This window comes from Prionailurus bengalensis, chromosome B3, assembly GCF_016509475.1.
Source record: "Prionailurus bengalensis isolate Pbe53 chromosome B3, Fcat_Pben_1.1_paternal_pri, whole genome shotgun sequence".
Classification (NCBI taxonomy): Eukaryota; Metazoa; Chordata; class Mammalia; order Carnivora; family Felidae; genus Prionailurus; species Prionailurus bengalensis.
The window spans coordinates 113,907,037-113,920,994 of record NC_057355.1 but is presented as its reverse complement, the minus strand read 5'-3'; the positions used below and the strand labels follow the sequence as shown (position 1 = coordinate 113,920,994).

At 34.6% G+C, this 13,958-nt stretch overlaps 1 protein-coding gene across 2 annotated transcripts in view; it reads right to left on the bottom strand.

Moving 5' to 3' along the window:
- The window catches only part of PALS1 (protein associated with LIN7 1, MAGUK family member), a 94,909-nt gene that overhangs the window by 45,136 nt on the left and 35,815 nt on the right, over positions 1–13,958 (bottom strand). For both annotated transcript variants that reach the window (XM_043556406.1, XM_043556407.1), the window contains exon 2: positions 11,670–12,199. In XM_043556406.1, the coding sequence (XP_043412341.1) occupies positions 11,670–12,036 (367 nt within the window). In that variant the 5' untranslated portion in view covers positions 12,037–12,199. The remainder of the gene's footprint in view (positions 1–11,669; positions 12,200–13,958) is intronic.

Here is a 13,958-nt window from a genome sequence, read left to right as displayed (position 1 = left end):
CTGTCTCATACTCAGTCACATGGGAAAAACCCTCTCAGCTTAAGTCTTTTTTGTTAGTTTTCTTCATGTAAGGTTTGCAGAAAAGCTACTACTTCTTATACACGTATCTTATAACCTACTGCTTAACAGTTAAGTTTTTTCATAGATTCGAATACTTCTTCAGCTGATTCCTGAGGTTCCTTATCTTTTCCCCCCAATCAAAACAGGTTTAGTCCTTATAAAATAAACAGATATGCTCTTTAGTAATCTAACATAGCAAATAATCTAAAGCAGCAAATAATGGGGGGATAAAACTGGAGAGTCAAAGCTGTCAATCAGATAGGCTAAGAAGCTGTGACCCAGAGCTAAATAAAACTTAATAAACAGCTAGAATTTAACCATAGCTAAGATGGCATCTTTTTTTTTTTCATGTGCATTTATTTTTGAGAGAGGGACAGAGCTCAAGAAGGGGGAAGGGCAGAGAGAGAAGGAGACCTAGAATCTGAAGCAGGCTCTAGGCTTTGAGCTGTCCACACAGAGCCCGATGTGGGGCTCGAAACCATGAGTTGTGAGATCATGACCTGAGCTGAAGTTGGACACTTAACCAAATGAGCTACTCATGTGCCCCTTTAAGATGGTTATCTTTAACAGTAGACAGAAAGAATACAGGTAAAGGGAACTGGGAGATGTTGGTCAGAGCACAAACTTGGTTTTAAGGTGAATAAGTTCTGAGGATCTATATGATGACTATGTCAATAATACTGTATTGTGTACTTGAAATTTGCTGAGTAGATCTTAAGCATTCTCATACTACACACAGTAACTGAGGTGATGGATGTGTTAATTAACCATGTATACATCAAATTATCACATTATACACTTTGGATAAATACAATTTTACTCGTCAAATATACTTCAATAAAGCTGGGGGGTGCAGAAAAAGGTTACGGACTATCAGATTCGACCAAATTCAAAGAGGTCACCATGGAATTACTAAGCGAATAAAGAATTTCTAAGAGCATAAAGAATTCAATAGGCTTAAACTATCTTTAGAGCAAAACAGGAAAACATTTAATTAAAAAGGAAAAAGAATTACAAAACCAACAAAGTAGTTAAGATACTTGGGAGACTATCTTAGATTTCACTGGGTGGATAATGAAATTCCTGTTTTAAAATTTTAGTAATTAAGAGCTCCGACTGGCTGTTGGGGCAATGAGAAAAATCAAGGGCTTCAGATCTCACTGCTCCCTGAAATCAATACACAACTTTATTCAGCCCAAAAGATAACCATCTATTGTCTTTTCAACCCCAATATATTTAAACTTTTAAAGGCAAAGGAACTTTTGCATTAATCTCTTTTGTGTACCAAAGTCACCCATAAACAATACTGACATTGTAAAAAACAAACAAACAAACAAACAAACAAACAAAACTCTATTGTTGTATCTTCCAGCTAGAATTACTGGTGTTTATTTGTTATACTGCCTTTCAGATTTTTTTTTTTTTTTTCTTTTAAATCTGGGGCACCTGGGTGGCTCAGTTGGTTAAGCATCATGATCTCACGGCTCATGATCTCATGGCTCAGAACTGTGTGCTGACAGCTCCGAGCCTGGAGCCTGCTTCGGATTCTGTGTCTTCCTTTCTCTCTGCCCCTCTCCCACTCACACACTGTCTCTCTCTCAAAAATAAATAAAAATTACAAAAAAAAATCCTGATCTAACTGTATAGGTCACAGAGTAAATGTTTTGCAATCTGATATTTTCCAATTTCTTTAGAATTCGTAAAATAAAATTACTGATCAGAAAACAACATTTAAAACTTTGATACATATTGACAAATTGTCCTCCAGACTGTTACTAATACTCCTACCAGCAATTAACTTGAGTGCTCATTCCTACAAATGACCAAATTATAAGGATTAATTTTTTCATTGTTGGTGACCTGGTTAGGAAAAAATATATTTCTTAGCCTAGTAGTGAGATTGAATATATTTTCACAAGGTTAACAGCCATTTGTATTTCTTCTTTCATCTTTTTTCTGCTTCTCTTTTGCCTATTTTTCTATTAGAGGTTTTTTCCCTTAATGTCTGGAATGACACTGATTATATAAGTATCTTAAGTCTTATGCAGAACTTACTGAATGTAACTATCTTTTCTTGCTTTAACAAAACAATAATTTTAATTGAGGATATTTATGAGAATTACTAAAAGAATGTATAAATTTTTGTCCTGAGTTCTACCTCAAACACAATCAGAATCTGTGTCTTTTTAAATGATATACGAAGTATAAATATAAATACATATGTATTAAGTTTATTATAATGTACCCTTCTGGTTAAGAACCACAGACTTAAAGGCTTTATTAACCTCAGTTACTATAATATTTTAAGACATGATATACTGGGTACTAAGGTAGTCAAACCTATTTTCTTCTATACTAAATGACCTTGATTGCTATATTGAGTTTTGTGTCTGTTTTTTATAGTTATTCTATTGCTTCACTGGCAACTGGTTTCTTTTGTTGCTCTCTTCTTGCTTCTATTGTAAACACAGCATATAATTCTTATTTAGAATACTGTAAGTATAAAATAAGATACTGTAGTCATATGCCATAAAGAAAAAATAGGGAAAGTAAGGTAGAGTACCTCAAACTAGGAATGGCTTAATGAGAGATGCAACTTAAAATCAATGACCTTATTTCAGGAGAGCAGTTAACAGTTGAGACACTGCTCAGATAGGAAATTTTGTGGAAATAGGAAATTTTGTGGTTAGTCCAAAACGGATAGTGTAAGGAATGCAGGTTCAGAGAAAGATGAAATCTGGCCAATTTGTGCATATTGAGTCCTAAAGCCACAAAGACCACCTAGGAGAGTTTAAAATCCAAGAGAAAAATAACACTTCTCAGTCAAACTGGAAATGTCTTTCACTCAGAAGGTCAGGGACCAAGGTAAGGTCTATAGGAAGAGGAAAGCTATAAAGCATAATACAACAGAGTCCCAAACAGGCTAAAAGACCTAGTAGCTACCTACATTAAGTAATATGTTGTGGGAGAACCTAAGGATCTTACAAATGCTAGAAATATTAAAAAACTTAACTAGGCCTAAGGTTCAAGATTATTAGGCTAACATCAAGACCAATTTAAACTTGTTATTTTTCATTCTTTACAACTTCACTCACCTCTTTGAAGTCCTAGTCACATTTTTGTTTAGTAAAAACTGTCTTCATTGAAATTATCTTTTCTTAGGAACTATCTCTAGACTTATTACATTATGAATGTTGCCAGACTGAATTGAGATCACCTGCACTTAAGCTCAGCTTTTAAAATTAAACATCATTAGTCATTGCCATTAGTGAATAGTAAGATACAGAATATCAAATTATGTACATATACATTATTTTATTTAATTCTCATAAAAACCCTCAGAAATATTTTCCAATTTAAAAAAACAACCCCCAAACACCCAACTAGAGACATATATAATTCAGATCAAATCTCTGGAGGATATAAAGCCATACAGTAAAAAATGGCACCCAGATAAAGAATCCATTTCTTCAACTTAAAAAAAAATTTTTTTTAATGTTTATTTTGGAGAGAGAGAGAGGGAGAGAGAGCGCAAGGGGCAGAGAGAGACAGAGACACAGAAACCAAAGTAGGCTTCAGGCTCTGAGCTGTCAAGCAGAGAGCCCGACACGGGGCTTGAACTCACAGACTGCGAGAACATGACCTGAGCCAAACCAGGAGCCCCCATTTCTTCAATTTCTAAGGCAGTACTTTTTCTACCACACCAAAGAAATAAAAAAAGATAATTTTTCCCTAGATTCTAGGGCTTGATTAGGTTATCTGTTTTGGAAAAGCTGTCCTGAAATGTCTTTTTGCCCAATACAGCAGCATGTAATGCACATAGGTCAGTAATCAGAGGAGCTCATACATTTTAGCTATCTTACCATGTATCTTTAGAAGGAATTTCCTCTAGTTAACTCTTTGTGAATGTTCATACATATAATGCATATGATGCATGTGTTTTACTTGCCCTACAAATGCTACTTTTATAATATTATGCAGGAAAGCTGCTCAAAGTACTCTTATCCTTCCAATCCAAGTTTCCATTAAAAATGTTCAGTGAACAAGTAGAACAGCTTAAATTAGCAGACACTCAGGGAGTTTTTAAACTTCATTAAATATATGTAGATTGACAAGAAGATATGGACTAAAACTACACACAGTTGAAACAAATGAATATTTAAGAGAAAATAATAAGTAATAGAACCCAATGATGAAATCAGTGGGTTTTTTTTTTTAAAGTTTATCAATTTAAAAGACATTAAAAATGATGCTGTTTCTGTCCAGTTAAGTTTTAAAATCACATAGGAAGCAACAAATACCTACAACTTTAGTCTTAAAATATGGATCATGATAAATGAAATGGGTTCACGGTCTTTACTCAGTTCTTTACTAGAAAATTTTCAATGGAATTTTGACAAAGGTCTTTGATATTAAAGATTACGTCTAATGAAAAATTATTGTGGGTAACATCAACTCAGGGATTCTCACTTTGACACATATTCACATTTTAAGTCTTCATATAAAAATTCTTAATTTCAAAGGTCACAGTAGTTAATTGTAGGTTAAAAAAAACCCTTTGTTCCTCTATTGTACATCTTTAAAAGCACTTTACAAATACATATCATTCAAGAACAGTTAATTTTCTATACAGTTAAAGACATGTTCCATTGTCTGATGGAAGCTGTATCTGTTTACTTAAAGCAAATAAAAAGCCACCTAAGTTCTTCAACATTCTGTACAATTCCAGAAGGAATTTTAAAAATCCAATTGGATGCAACTAAATCATTTGTCAAATATGTACCCTCTTCTGTAATTATCAATGAAGATAAACAATAGAGGACAGAATCCAGAGAACAGAGACTCCCTCCCCCACTCCCATAAACAGCAAGACAGACAAAGGGGAAACACAAGGAGAAGCCACATGGACAGAAAAATAGATAAATGGAGAATCACAGGGTTAGTGAGAAAGAATGACATCGGTGCAGAGTGGGGAGTGGACAAAGAAGAGAATACTGTAGCAGAGAGATAACCACAATAAGGCAGGATAGAGGGAGGACAGAAAAGGGGATACTGCAGAGGAGAAGGCAAAGGCAGGTATAGGAAATCTGGGTTTGATGATAAATTCTAGTCTGCTACAGCTTCCCTACAAGAAAGTTCTTTATCTAACTTAAATTCTTTGTCCCACAGTTAGACCTATTTCTTCTCACTTGATGTTTAGTAGAAATTGTTTTAAGTTTCCATCATGTTCTCTAATGTTTCTTGTAACACTTAAATCAATTATTTATGTTAAGATTAACATAAATCAAAAATTTATGTTAATTTATCTAAAAGAAAAATTACTTACATTTGGCATTGGAATAAAATTAATCAGATAAATACAAACATACACACAAATCCACAAATTCACCCTGTGAACCCTCTCCTTTCCCCTCAGCCCTCTGCTAGTAGCCTAAAATGTAAAAGAGTGAAGATTTAAAATAGGCAACAGAAAGCAATCACCCAGAGTTGCTCTATCTGAAATTCTATCTTTGAACACCAAGACTCTAGGCAGCCATATGGGAGAATTTTTCGGCTTTAAGGGTAAACAATAAAATTACCCAAAGAAGCTAAGGAATCTCCATCTCTGGAGAAGTTTTGAAGTAATGGTGATAACCCTGGATTAGCTCTGCTTATTTTTACTTATGCTATCATTTACCCCACATAAAAACACAGTTTCTAGAGATCTATTCTAGCATTAAGATTCTTACATGTCATTGCTTAAATAATACAGATTCTTTTAACCTATCCTCAGAAATTTCTAGATTTCAACCAACTTTTTGACTTTTTTCTGAAACTTTTTAAGATTTCTTTTCTCCTAAACTGTACAAACTGAATATTCAGATGAAGACCTTAATACTTCTGAGCAGGAGGAAACTGTATCAGCTCCAGTATATCTATCGCTGAATCAAAATTAGAACATTCATTCAGGAAATCTTTGCTTAAATAGAGGTAGACTTCTTTCTTCTTTCCAAATTTAAGAATACAAAGTTCAGATCTTTGAATTCTGGTTGTCAGTGGACTAAGTCAAAATAATTTCTTTAAATGTGTATTTATTGAGAGAGAGAAACAGAGGGAACACACGCAAGCAGGGAAGGGGCAGAGAGAGAGGAAGACAGAATCTGAAGCAGGCTCCAGGCTCTGAGATGTCAGCACAGAGCCTGACAACACAGGGCTCGAACCCACGAGCAGCAAGTTCATGATCTGAGCCAAAGTCTGACACTTAACCAACTAAGACACCCAGGCGCCCCAGTCAAAATTAACTTTTTAAAAAATAATCAGGGGCGCCTGGGTGGCTCAGTAGGTTAAGCGTCTGACTTTGGCTCAGGTCATATCTCGCAGTGCGTGAGTTTGAGACCTGCATTGGGCTCTGTGCAGACAGCTCAGAGCATGGAGCCTGCTTCAGATTCTGTGTCTCCCTCTCTCTCTCTCTCTCTCTCTCTCTGCCCCTCCCTGACTCCTGCTCGCTTGCTCTCTCTCAAAAATAAGTAAACATTAAAAAAATTAAAAAATAATCAGAAGCTCATGAAAGATCCTGAACAATATTCATTAACAAATTGGGTTACAAATTAAAAACAAATACCAGTTAAGTATATAGGCCAAAAATAGTTAAGAGAGCACAGCAAAAATCTTACCCCTAAATATGGTAAGACAATGAAAAACTGTTACTGAAGCCCCAGATCTGGGATGAGAATACGTGGGTCCTAGTTACTGCCAGATCACTTATTAGCTGCATTATATGTCACTGGACAACCCATCTCAAGTCTATGGGCCTTTCTATAAAATGGGTGGGTTTGACTAGGATAGTATTTCCCAAACTTTGCTGCCAATCCATTAAAAAGTGTACATATTTGATTTCAACCCAGCATATTCATACCTATTTGAAATATAAGATTTATAAATACTCATGTGAAATATACTTTAATATTTTCTATTTTATTCTAGTTCTTTAAAAATTACTGATAGGATGGCTAGAATTAAAAGACACATAATACAAACAGAAGCAATGATGTAGCTTAAACTGGAACCCTCAATACACTGCTGGTAAGAATGTAAAACAGTGCAGATACTGTGGAAGGTAAGGCAGTTCCTCAATAACTTGAACACAGAATTACCATATAACCCAGCAATTCCACTCCTAGGTGTATACCAAGAATTAAAAACAGGTGTTCAAACAGAAACTTGTACAGGAATATTCATAACACTATTCACAACAGCCAAAAGGTGGAAACAACCCATTCCATCATCAGATGAATGGATAAACAAAATGTGGCATATATCCATACAATGGACTATTATTCAGCCATTAAAAAGGAATGAAGTACTAGTTTGTGTTATAACATGATAAATCCTGAAAATATTATGCTACGTAAAAATAAGCTAGTCACAAAAGGCGACATATTATATGACTCAGTTATAGGAAATTTCCAGAATAAACAAATCTACAGACAGAAAGTAGATTAGGGCTGTTGGGAGAAGACTAGGGAGTGACCACTAATGGGTACAGTTTCTTTTTGGCGATTATGGAAACACTCTGAAATTATACAGTGGTGATGGTTGCACAATTCTGTGAATACACTAAAAACTCAGGAATTACACAGTTTAAAAGAGTGAATTTTATGGTATATGAGTATCTTAATAAATTTGTTATTTTAAAAAATAAAATGAAAATTTACCAGTTAAGATAAACAAATTAATTTCACAGACTAGAAAGTTAAAGGATCTCTGGTGGCTTCTAATTCTTATACAAGTTAAGTTCTAGGGAGGCAAATCAAAAGAGACTCTTAAATACAGAGAACAAACTGAGGGTTGCTGGAGGGGAGGTGGATGGGGAGATGGGCTAAATGGGTGATGGGCATTAAGGAGGGTACTTGTTGAGATGAACACTGGGTGCTATAAGTAAATGATGAATCACTGGGTTCTACTCCTGAAACCAATGCTACACTGTATGCTAACTAACTTGAATTAAAAAGACAAAGTTAAATTTCAGTCAAACCTTCAGTGTGCCACATATGTATTTACATTTTTTCACTTGGTCCTCAAGAAAATCCAGAAACTGTAGTGGAGGCTCAGAAAAGTAATCTGACTAGTGTCAACAACAATTAAATGAAGATAAGTATTAAACTCTACATCTTACTCCAGACACCCCTTTCCAATACTCAGTGATGTGAACATATCATGACACAATGATGCAAGTCTTTGTAAGAGGAGAAAAAGCTACAATCTATTAATTTTTTAAAAGTTTTATTTATTTGGGAGAGAGAGAGCACGAGTGTGCACATAGGGGCAGGAAAGGGGCAGAGAGGTAGAGAATCCCAAGCAGGCTCCACACTGTCAATGTGGAGCCTGATACAGGGCTCAATCCCACAAACTGTGAGATCATGACCTGAGCTGAAATCAAGAGTCGGACACTTAACCAACTGAGCCACCCAGGTGCCACTTAATAGGTAAAATGAAGTTTTTGATGCATTGTATCAAAGACTGGTAACACTTAATTATTCTTCAGTAGAATGATGCTTATTTCACCACCAAACATTACATGTCTATCCACATATCCTAATGAATTTTCTATTCTTTATGTTAGATTAGCTCTAATTTTAGCAATCTGAACACATGAGAATGTGTTGGGTTCAAAAGACCCAACATGTTAAACATTAAATCTAGTACCAATAAGTCTAATCATGTCACTCAAAGAAAAAAAAAGTTCCTCAAAGAATGGCTAAAAGAGCTTGGTAATATCTACCACAGCTGAGCAAAAATTTAATAATAATTAGCTTCTCAGAAGCAGGCTGAACTCAAGGTTTATTGGCACTGGAAGTTTGTTTGTTGGCTTTAAGTAAATGTTGCTAAAAGCCAATCTTTAAAAAAGCTTATCACAATCTAACAAAGTTCTAGTATATCCCATGGTCAGTCAGAAGCCAAATAATATCAGAAAGAAATGTAGAAGAGATATTTTACTTTGTAACATCAAATACAGGAATACTATTGGCTTCATAGCTGACTATTCAGACACGTGGCAAAAATATGCAGATACTAATCAAAACTGAAACATGCTATTATTGATATAATGAAATATTTTATTCATCCTTAGTTTTCTGCCCCTTGGCGTATCTTTTATCTTCATACTAACAACATTTGGTGTGAATTAGCCCCTCTTCACAAATCTCAAGGGTCTCCTTATTAACCACAAAACAGATAGCTCACCATGGGTGTGTCTGGGTGGGTGGGTGTGCCTTTCCTAAGGTCTCTTCATATGTGATAGATGACTTTATTCCCTCTAAATATTCTACTGTATTTACTTGTCTACAACCTTGGCCAAAAATTACTTCTATGTGAATACAAAAACAAAAAAAACCAGTGGCACCTATAAATTACAGGTATCTGAAAATGATTCTACTGTACTTCATTCTACTCTAACCTGCTTTCTGTTATTTTCTCAGGATTTCTCTCACAAAGTAGTTTGTTTTGCTTATGAAGAGAACAATCAGATTTTATTCGTAGCAAAGCAAGTTTTAATAGCTCATCTCAATCTTAAGGAAATCTTCCCTAATATATCAAAATTCTTATAATTTATAATATTAATATTGATCATTTATTTGAAATTAAATTCCCACATCACTATTTTCTAATTTTCAGTAAGATTCTGACTGCTTCTAAAGAAAATTCAGTTCATCCTTTTGGAATATTTTCTATTAATTCCATCCCTGCACTTTTATTATTATACAGTGTCTAATTTATAAATCCTTTCATTAAAAACCACTATCAGACAACTAAGTTACCAACTTTTCCAATCATGTTTTCAAATCTTAAAATAGTATTTTCTCTACTCACAGATAAATGATGATGTATCACTGGAAACTGAGGGCTCCCTCTCAAAGAAATAAATTAGTTGTTCAATTCTTAAAGTAGTATTTTCTCTACTCACAGATAAAAGATGATGTATCACTGGAAACTGAGGGTTCCCTCTCAAAGAAATAAACTGGTTGTCCCATCCTTCCCTCATTTAAAACAAGGTGGCTGTTTCTGGCTGAAAAAGGCTGAGAAGGTGCCTCCTGGCATGTGTTTATTAATCAAAATATTGGCAGGGAGACACTTAAAACTTTAAGGGAGTACTTCTGTTGTAGTTTGATGAGTTAGCAAATTATGCACACAGGAAAAAGTGTTTGGTACAAAGCTATTACACTTCATTTTAAAATGAAAAATTAAAATTTAATATATTCAAAAACTGAAACTTTAACTAAATAGCAATAACTATAACTTACACTAACTTTTCATGTTTCCTAGAATTAACACATTTGTGTTGAGTCTATTAACATTAAATTTACTACTTACTTCTCAAAATGTTAAATATTTTCTCCTAGTCAAGAACTGAATTATAGATACCTGGTACTACATTTTGAACTACTTTAAAATATGTGAAACAGTGGGTTTATTTTTTTTTTGTAAATTTTTTAAAATATCTATTTATTTTTGAGAGAGACAGAGTGCAAGCAGGGGAGGGTCAGAGAGAGAGGGAGACACAGAATCCGAAGCAGGCTCCAGGCTCCAAGCTCCGAGCTATCAGCACAGAGCCCAACGCGGGGCTTGAACCCAAGAACCGTGAGATCATGACCTGAGCCGAAGTCGGATGCTCAACCGACTAGGACACCCGGGCGCCCCACATGTATTTGTTTCTTTACTGAGATTACATGAATATTACCTATTAGATGGACAATTATGCCTGATCTACCTCAAGCAAATGGACAAATACTTTAATCTTAAAGAAATTTAAACAACAAAGGAAAAACCAATCCAGGCTTAGGCTGGATATATTACAATGTAATACAATGTAAATGTATATCCTCAATATATTCTCAATGTAAATATTCCCCGAATCATAGAATACTTACCAGAATATTTTAATAAAAAATAATGGGATTGGTGTGCAGGAAGGGAGGGCAGTAAGTTCTATGATCACATATTCTAAGTTTGGAAACATACATCTGATGTCAATCTCTCTTGTAGATTCAGAATGCCTATTAGTACTCTAAAGGATCTAAAGAAAGTCCTATAATAAGAGATTTAATTTATTTAACCCACTGTTGTCAAAATTTATTTGGTCACAGAATTCTGTTTTGTTTACCTCTATGAATATCTCATACCATTAGTTTTTTGGTGTTTTCACAGAATGGAATTTGGAAATTCTGAGCCATGTTTTATGTGTATGATGCCATATGAACAGCTCCAGTTGTTCTTACTGGCAGTCATTAAAGAAAATCAAATAGATTATAAGCTACAGATGTTAATTTTATTACTATTTTACAAACTATAAGGAAATCAGAAATTCAAAATCTGAAAACTGCTTTTCAGTAATTTTGACATAAAAGTTTGAAATAAAAGGTGAGTTTCAAGGCTATGTTAGGCTACACGTAGAAATTTTTAATTCAAAGATTGTATCTAAAAACCATGTTGCAGTGACTGAATGTTTAAGCCATGTGCTTTAGCTCTATGTAACTAAAAGTAAACAATCCCTCTTTCTTCCTGTACACATTTATGTTAAGGCAAGAGAAACAAAGTAAAACATTTTCCATAATTCTGCTGTATTTACTTACCTAATATTTTCACAGCATAATGAGGACTTTCTAAGACAATTCCTTCCTCTGTATCAAATATAGGGTTATCTATTCCAGTCTTTGGAGGAATTTGGGCTAGTTTCTTAAGTCTCATGGAAGAATTAAGGTCAAGTTCTTGTTTTTTCCCTTCTTCCTCTCGCCTACGCCTCATGTCTTCCTGTTGTTGCCGAATACGTTCCAATTGTGCACTTCGACGTACTGGCATCATCCTGGTGCCCAAATCTCCAGGGCAGTCAACAGCCATCTCTCGATGCTTCTGATGTTCCTCTGGTGATGCAAGATCAACATTTTTTACTTCGCTGTCTGATTCCTCAGTAACATGCCCATTCATATGGGATGTTGTCATGGTTATCTATAAAAACCTGTACCACTTTTTATAAATCAATTTCTCCTATAAAGCCAATCTCTTGATTCTGTAGTATAAAATCCATGTTACTTCAAAAAAAACAAAAAACAAAAAACTTCTCACATCACATAATAATGCTATGAAATGTATCCATGAAGGAAATCTAAGGGGAAAAATGGGGGAAAAAAAGTGTAAGAGTTACAATATAAAAACAGATTTTACACAGCACACTTCCAATCTATGCACAATACAGTAGCTCATAAGTGTACATTTGGCTATACATATTACTTTCTTTTCATTTTACAGATAATGCTGAGGAAATCAAATATTTAAAAAAATCCTCTCCCAGGAATTTGAAGCATACCATTTTTTTTAATAGCTGAGGAAAATCATGTATTGCAAAGTTTAGCAAAGCGGGAAAGTAAGAAAGTTTTAGGTACTAGTCTAGTAGAGAATAGGTTGCTTAAGGTATAAAGATGTTTTAGTCATCTCTGTATAGTTGTACTATACTATATACTATACTGTACATCTTTGTACAGTACTTTATACTCAATTAATACACAAGATTGAAATAACTTCCTAGTTAACTGCTAAAGAAACTGGCATATAGCAAACGATATTAGTGGCTCACTTGAGATTAAGGCAGTATTATGGAGGACAATTAACTTCTAGGAGTTCATGAGATGCAGGAGATACCTAATGAAAAAGAAACTTTTAATTAGCAGCTAAGGCATCTATAGGATAAAACCACACTAAGTGAAAAAATATATGTGGGTTATCAGTATTCACAACCAGTCAACATTAAAAAAAGAATTAAAAGTTAATTTTTTACAAAGATTCATTCAGAGAAAATGGTAGTATCTGTCACTGCTCAAAAAAACTTTAAAGTCACACTGTACAGCAAATAAGAATATATAGGACTTTGGGGCACCTGGGTGGCTCAGTCAGTTGAGCGTCTGACTTTGGCTCAGATCATGATCTCATAGATCATGATCTCATAGATCTCATGAGATCATGCCCCACGTCAGGCTCTTTGCTGACAGCTCAGAGCCGGGAGCCTGCTTCAGATTCTGTGTCTCCGTCTCTCTCTGTTCCTCTCACTTGCACTCTGTCTCTCTCAAAAATAAATAAAGATTAAAAAAAAAAAAGAAGATGATACAGGACTTATAGACCAGAAAACTGAATTTTAATTGACTCTGCCACTTCCTCTAACTTTAAGACTTAAGACTAGTCAGTTTCTCTCTCTGAACCTTAGATTCCTTTGGAAAATTTATTCATAGGATTATTCTGAGTTTTAAATGAGATAGTGTATGTAAGTTTTAAAACTAAAGAATATATATATGTATACTAATTCTTAGTATAAATTTGATTCTCTTATTTTAAAAATCCTTCAACATATTTTTTATTTTTATTTTTTATTTTTAGAGAGAGGGATAGCTGGAGCTGGGGAGAGGGGCAAAGGGAGAAAGAGAATCTTAAGCAGGCTCCAAGCTCAGTGCGGAGACTGACATGGGGCTTGATCCCATGACACTGGAATCATTACCTGGGCTGCAATCAAGAGTCAGACACTCAACCGAGTCACCCAGGTGCCCCTCCTTCAACATACTTTAGACAAGAAAAATATTTCATGGATGACACTGGCTTTTCATCAAGCTATTTCTTAGGCATAAATAGGCAGACTGTTTGTATATGTGTAAACCCACACATTAAATCTAATTAGTCTTCTCTGCTCAAGATTTTAAAAATATTTACAATAATAAATCTGCTTCCTCCTTGAGTTGAACATCACTTCAGTAAATAGATTGGTTAGAGGACATGCCGACTCAGCAAAAGCAGAGTTTTCAGATAATATTCCTAAATGCCAGCCAATCTTCTGTCCAACAAACACCTTGTCACAGACTTCTTAAACCTACCTAGAATAT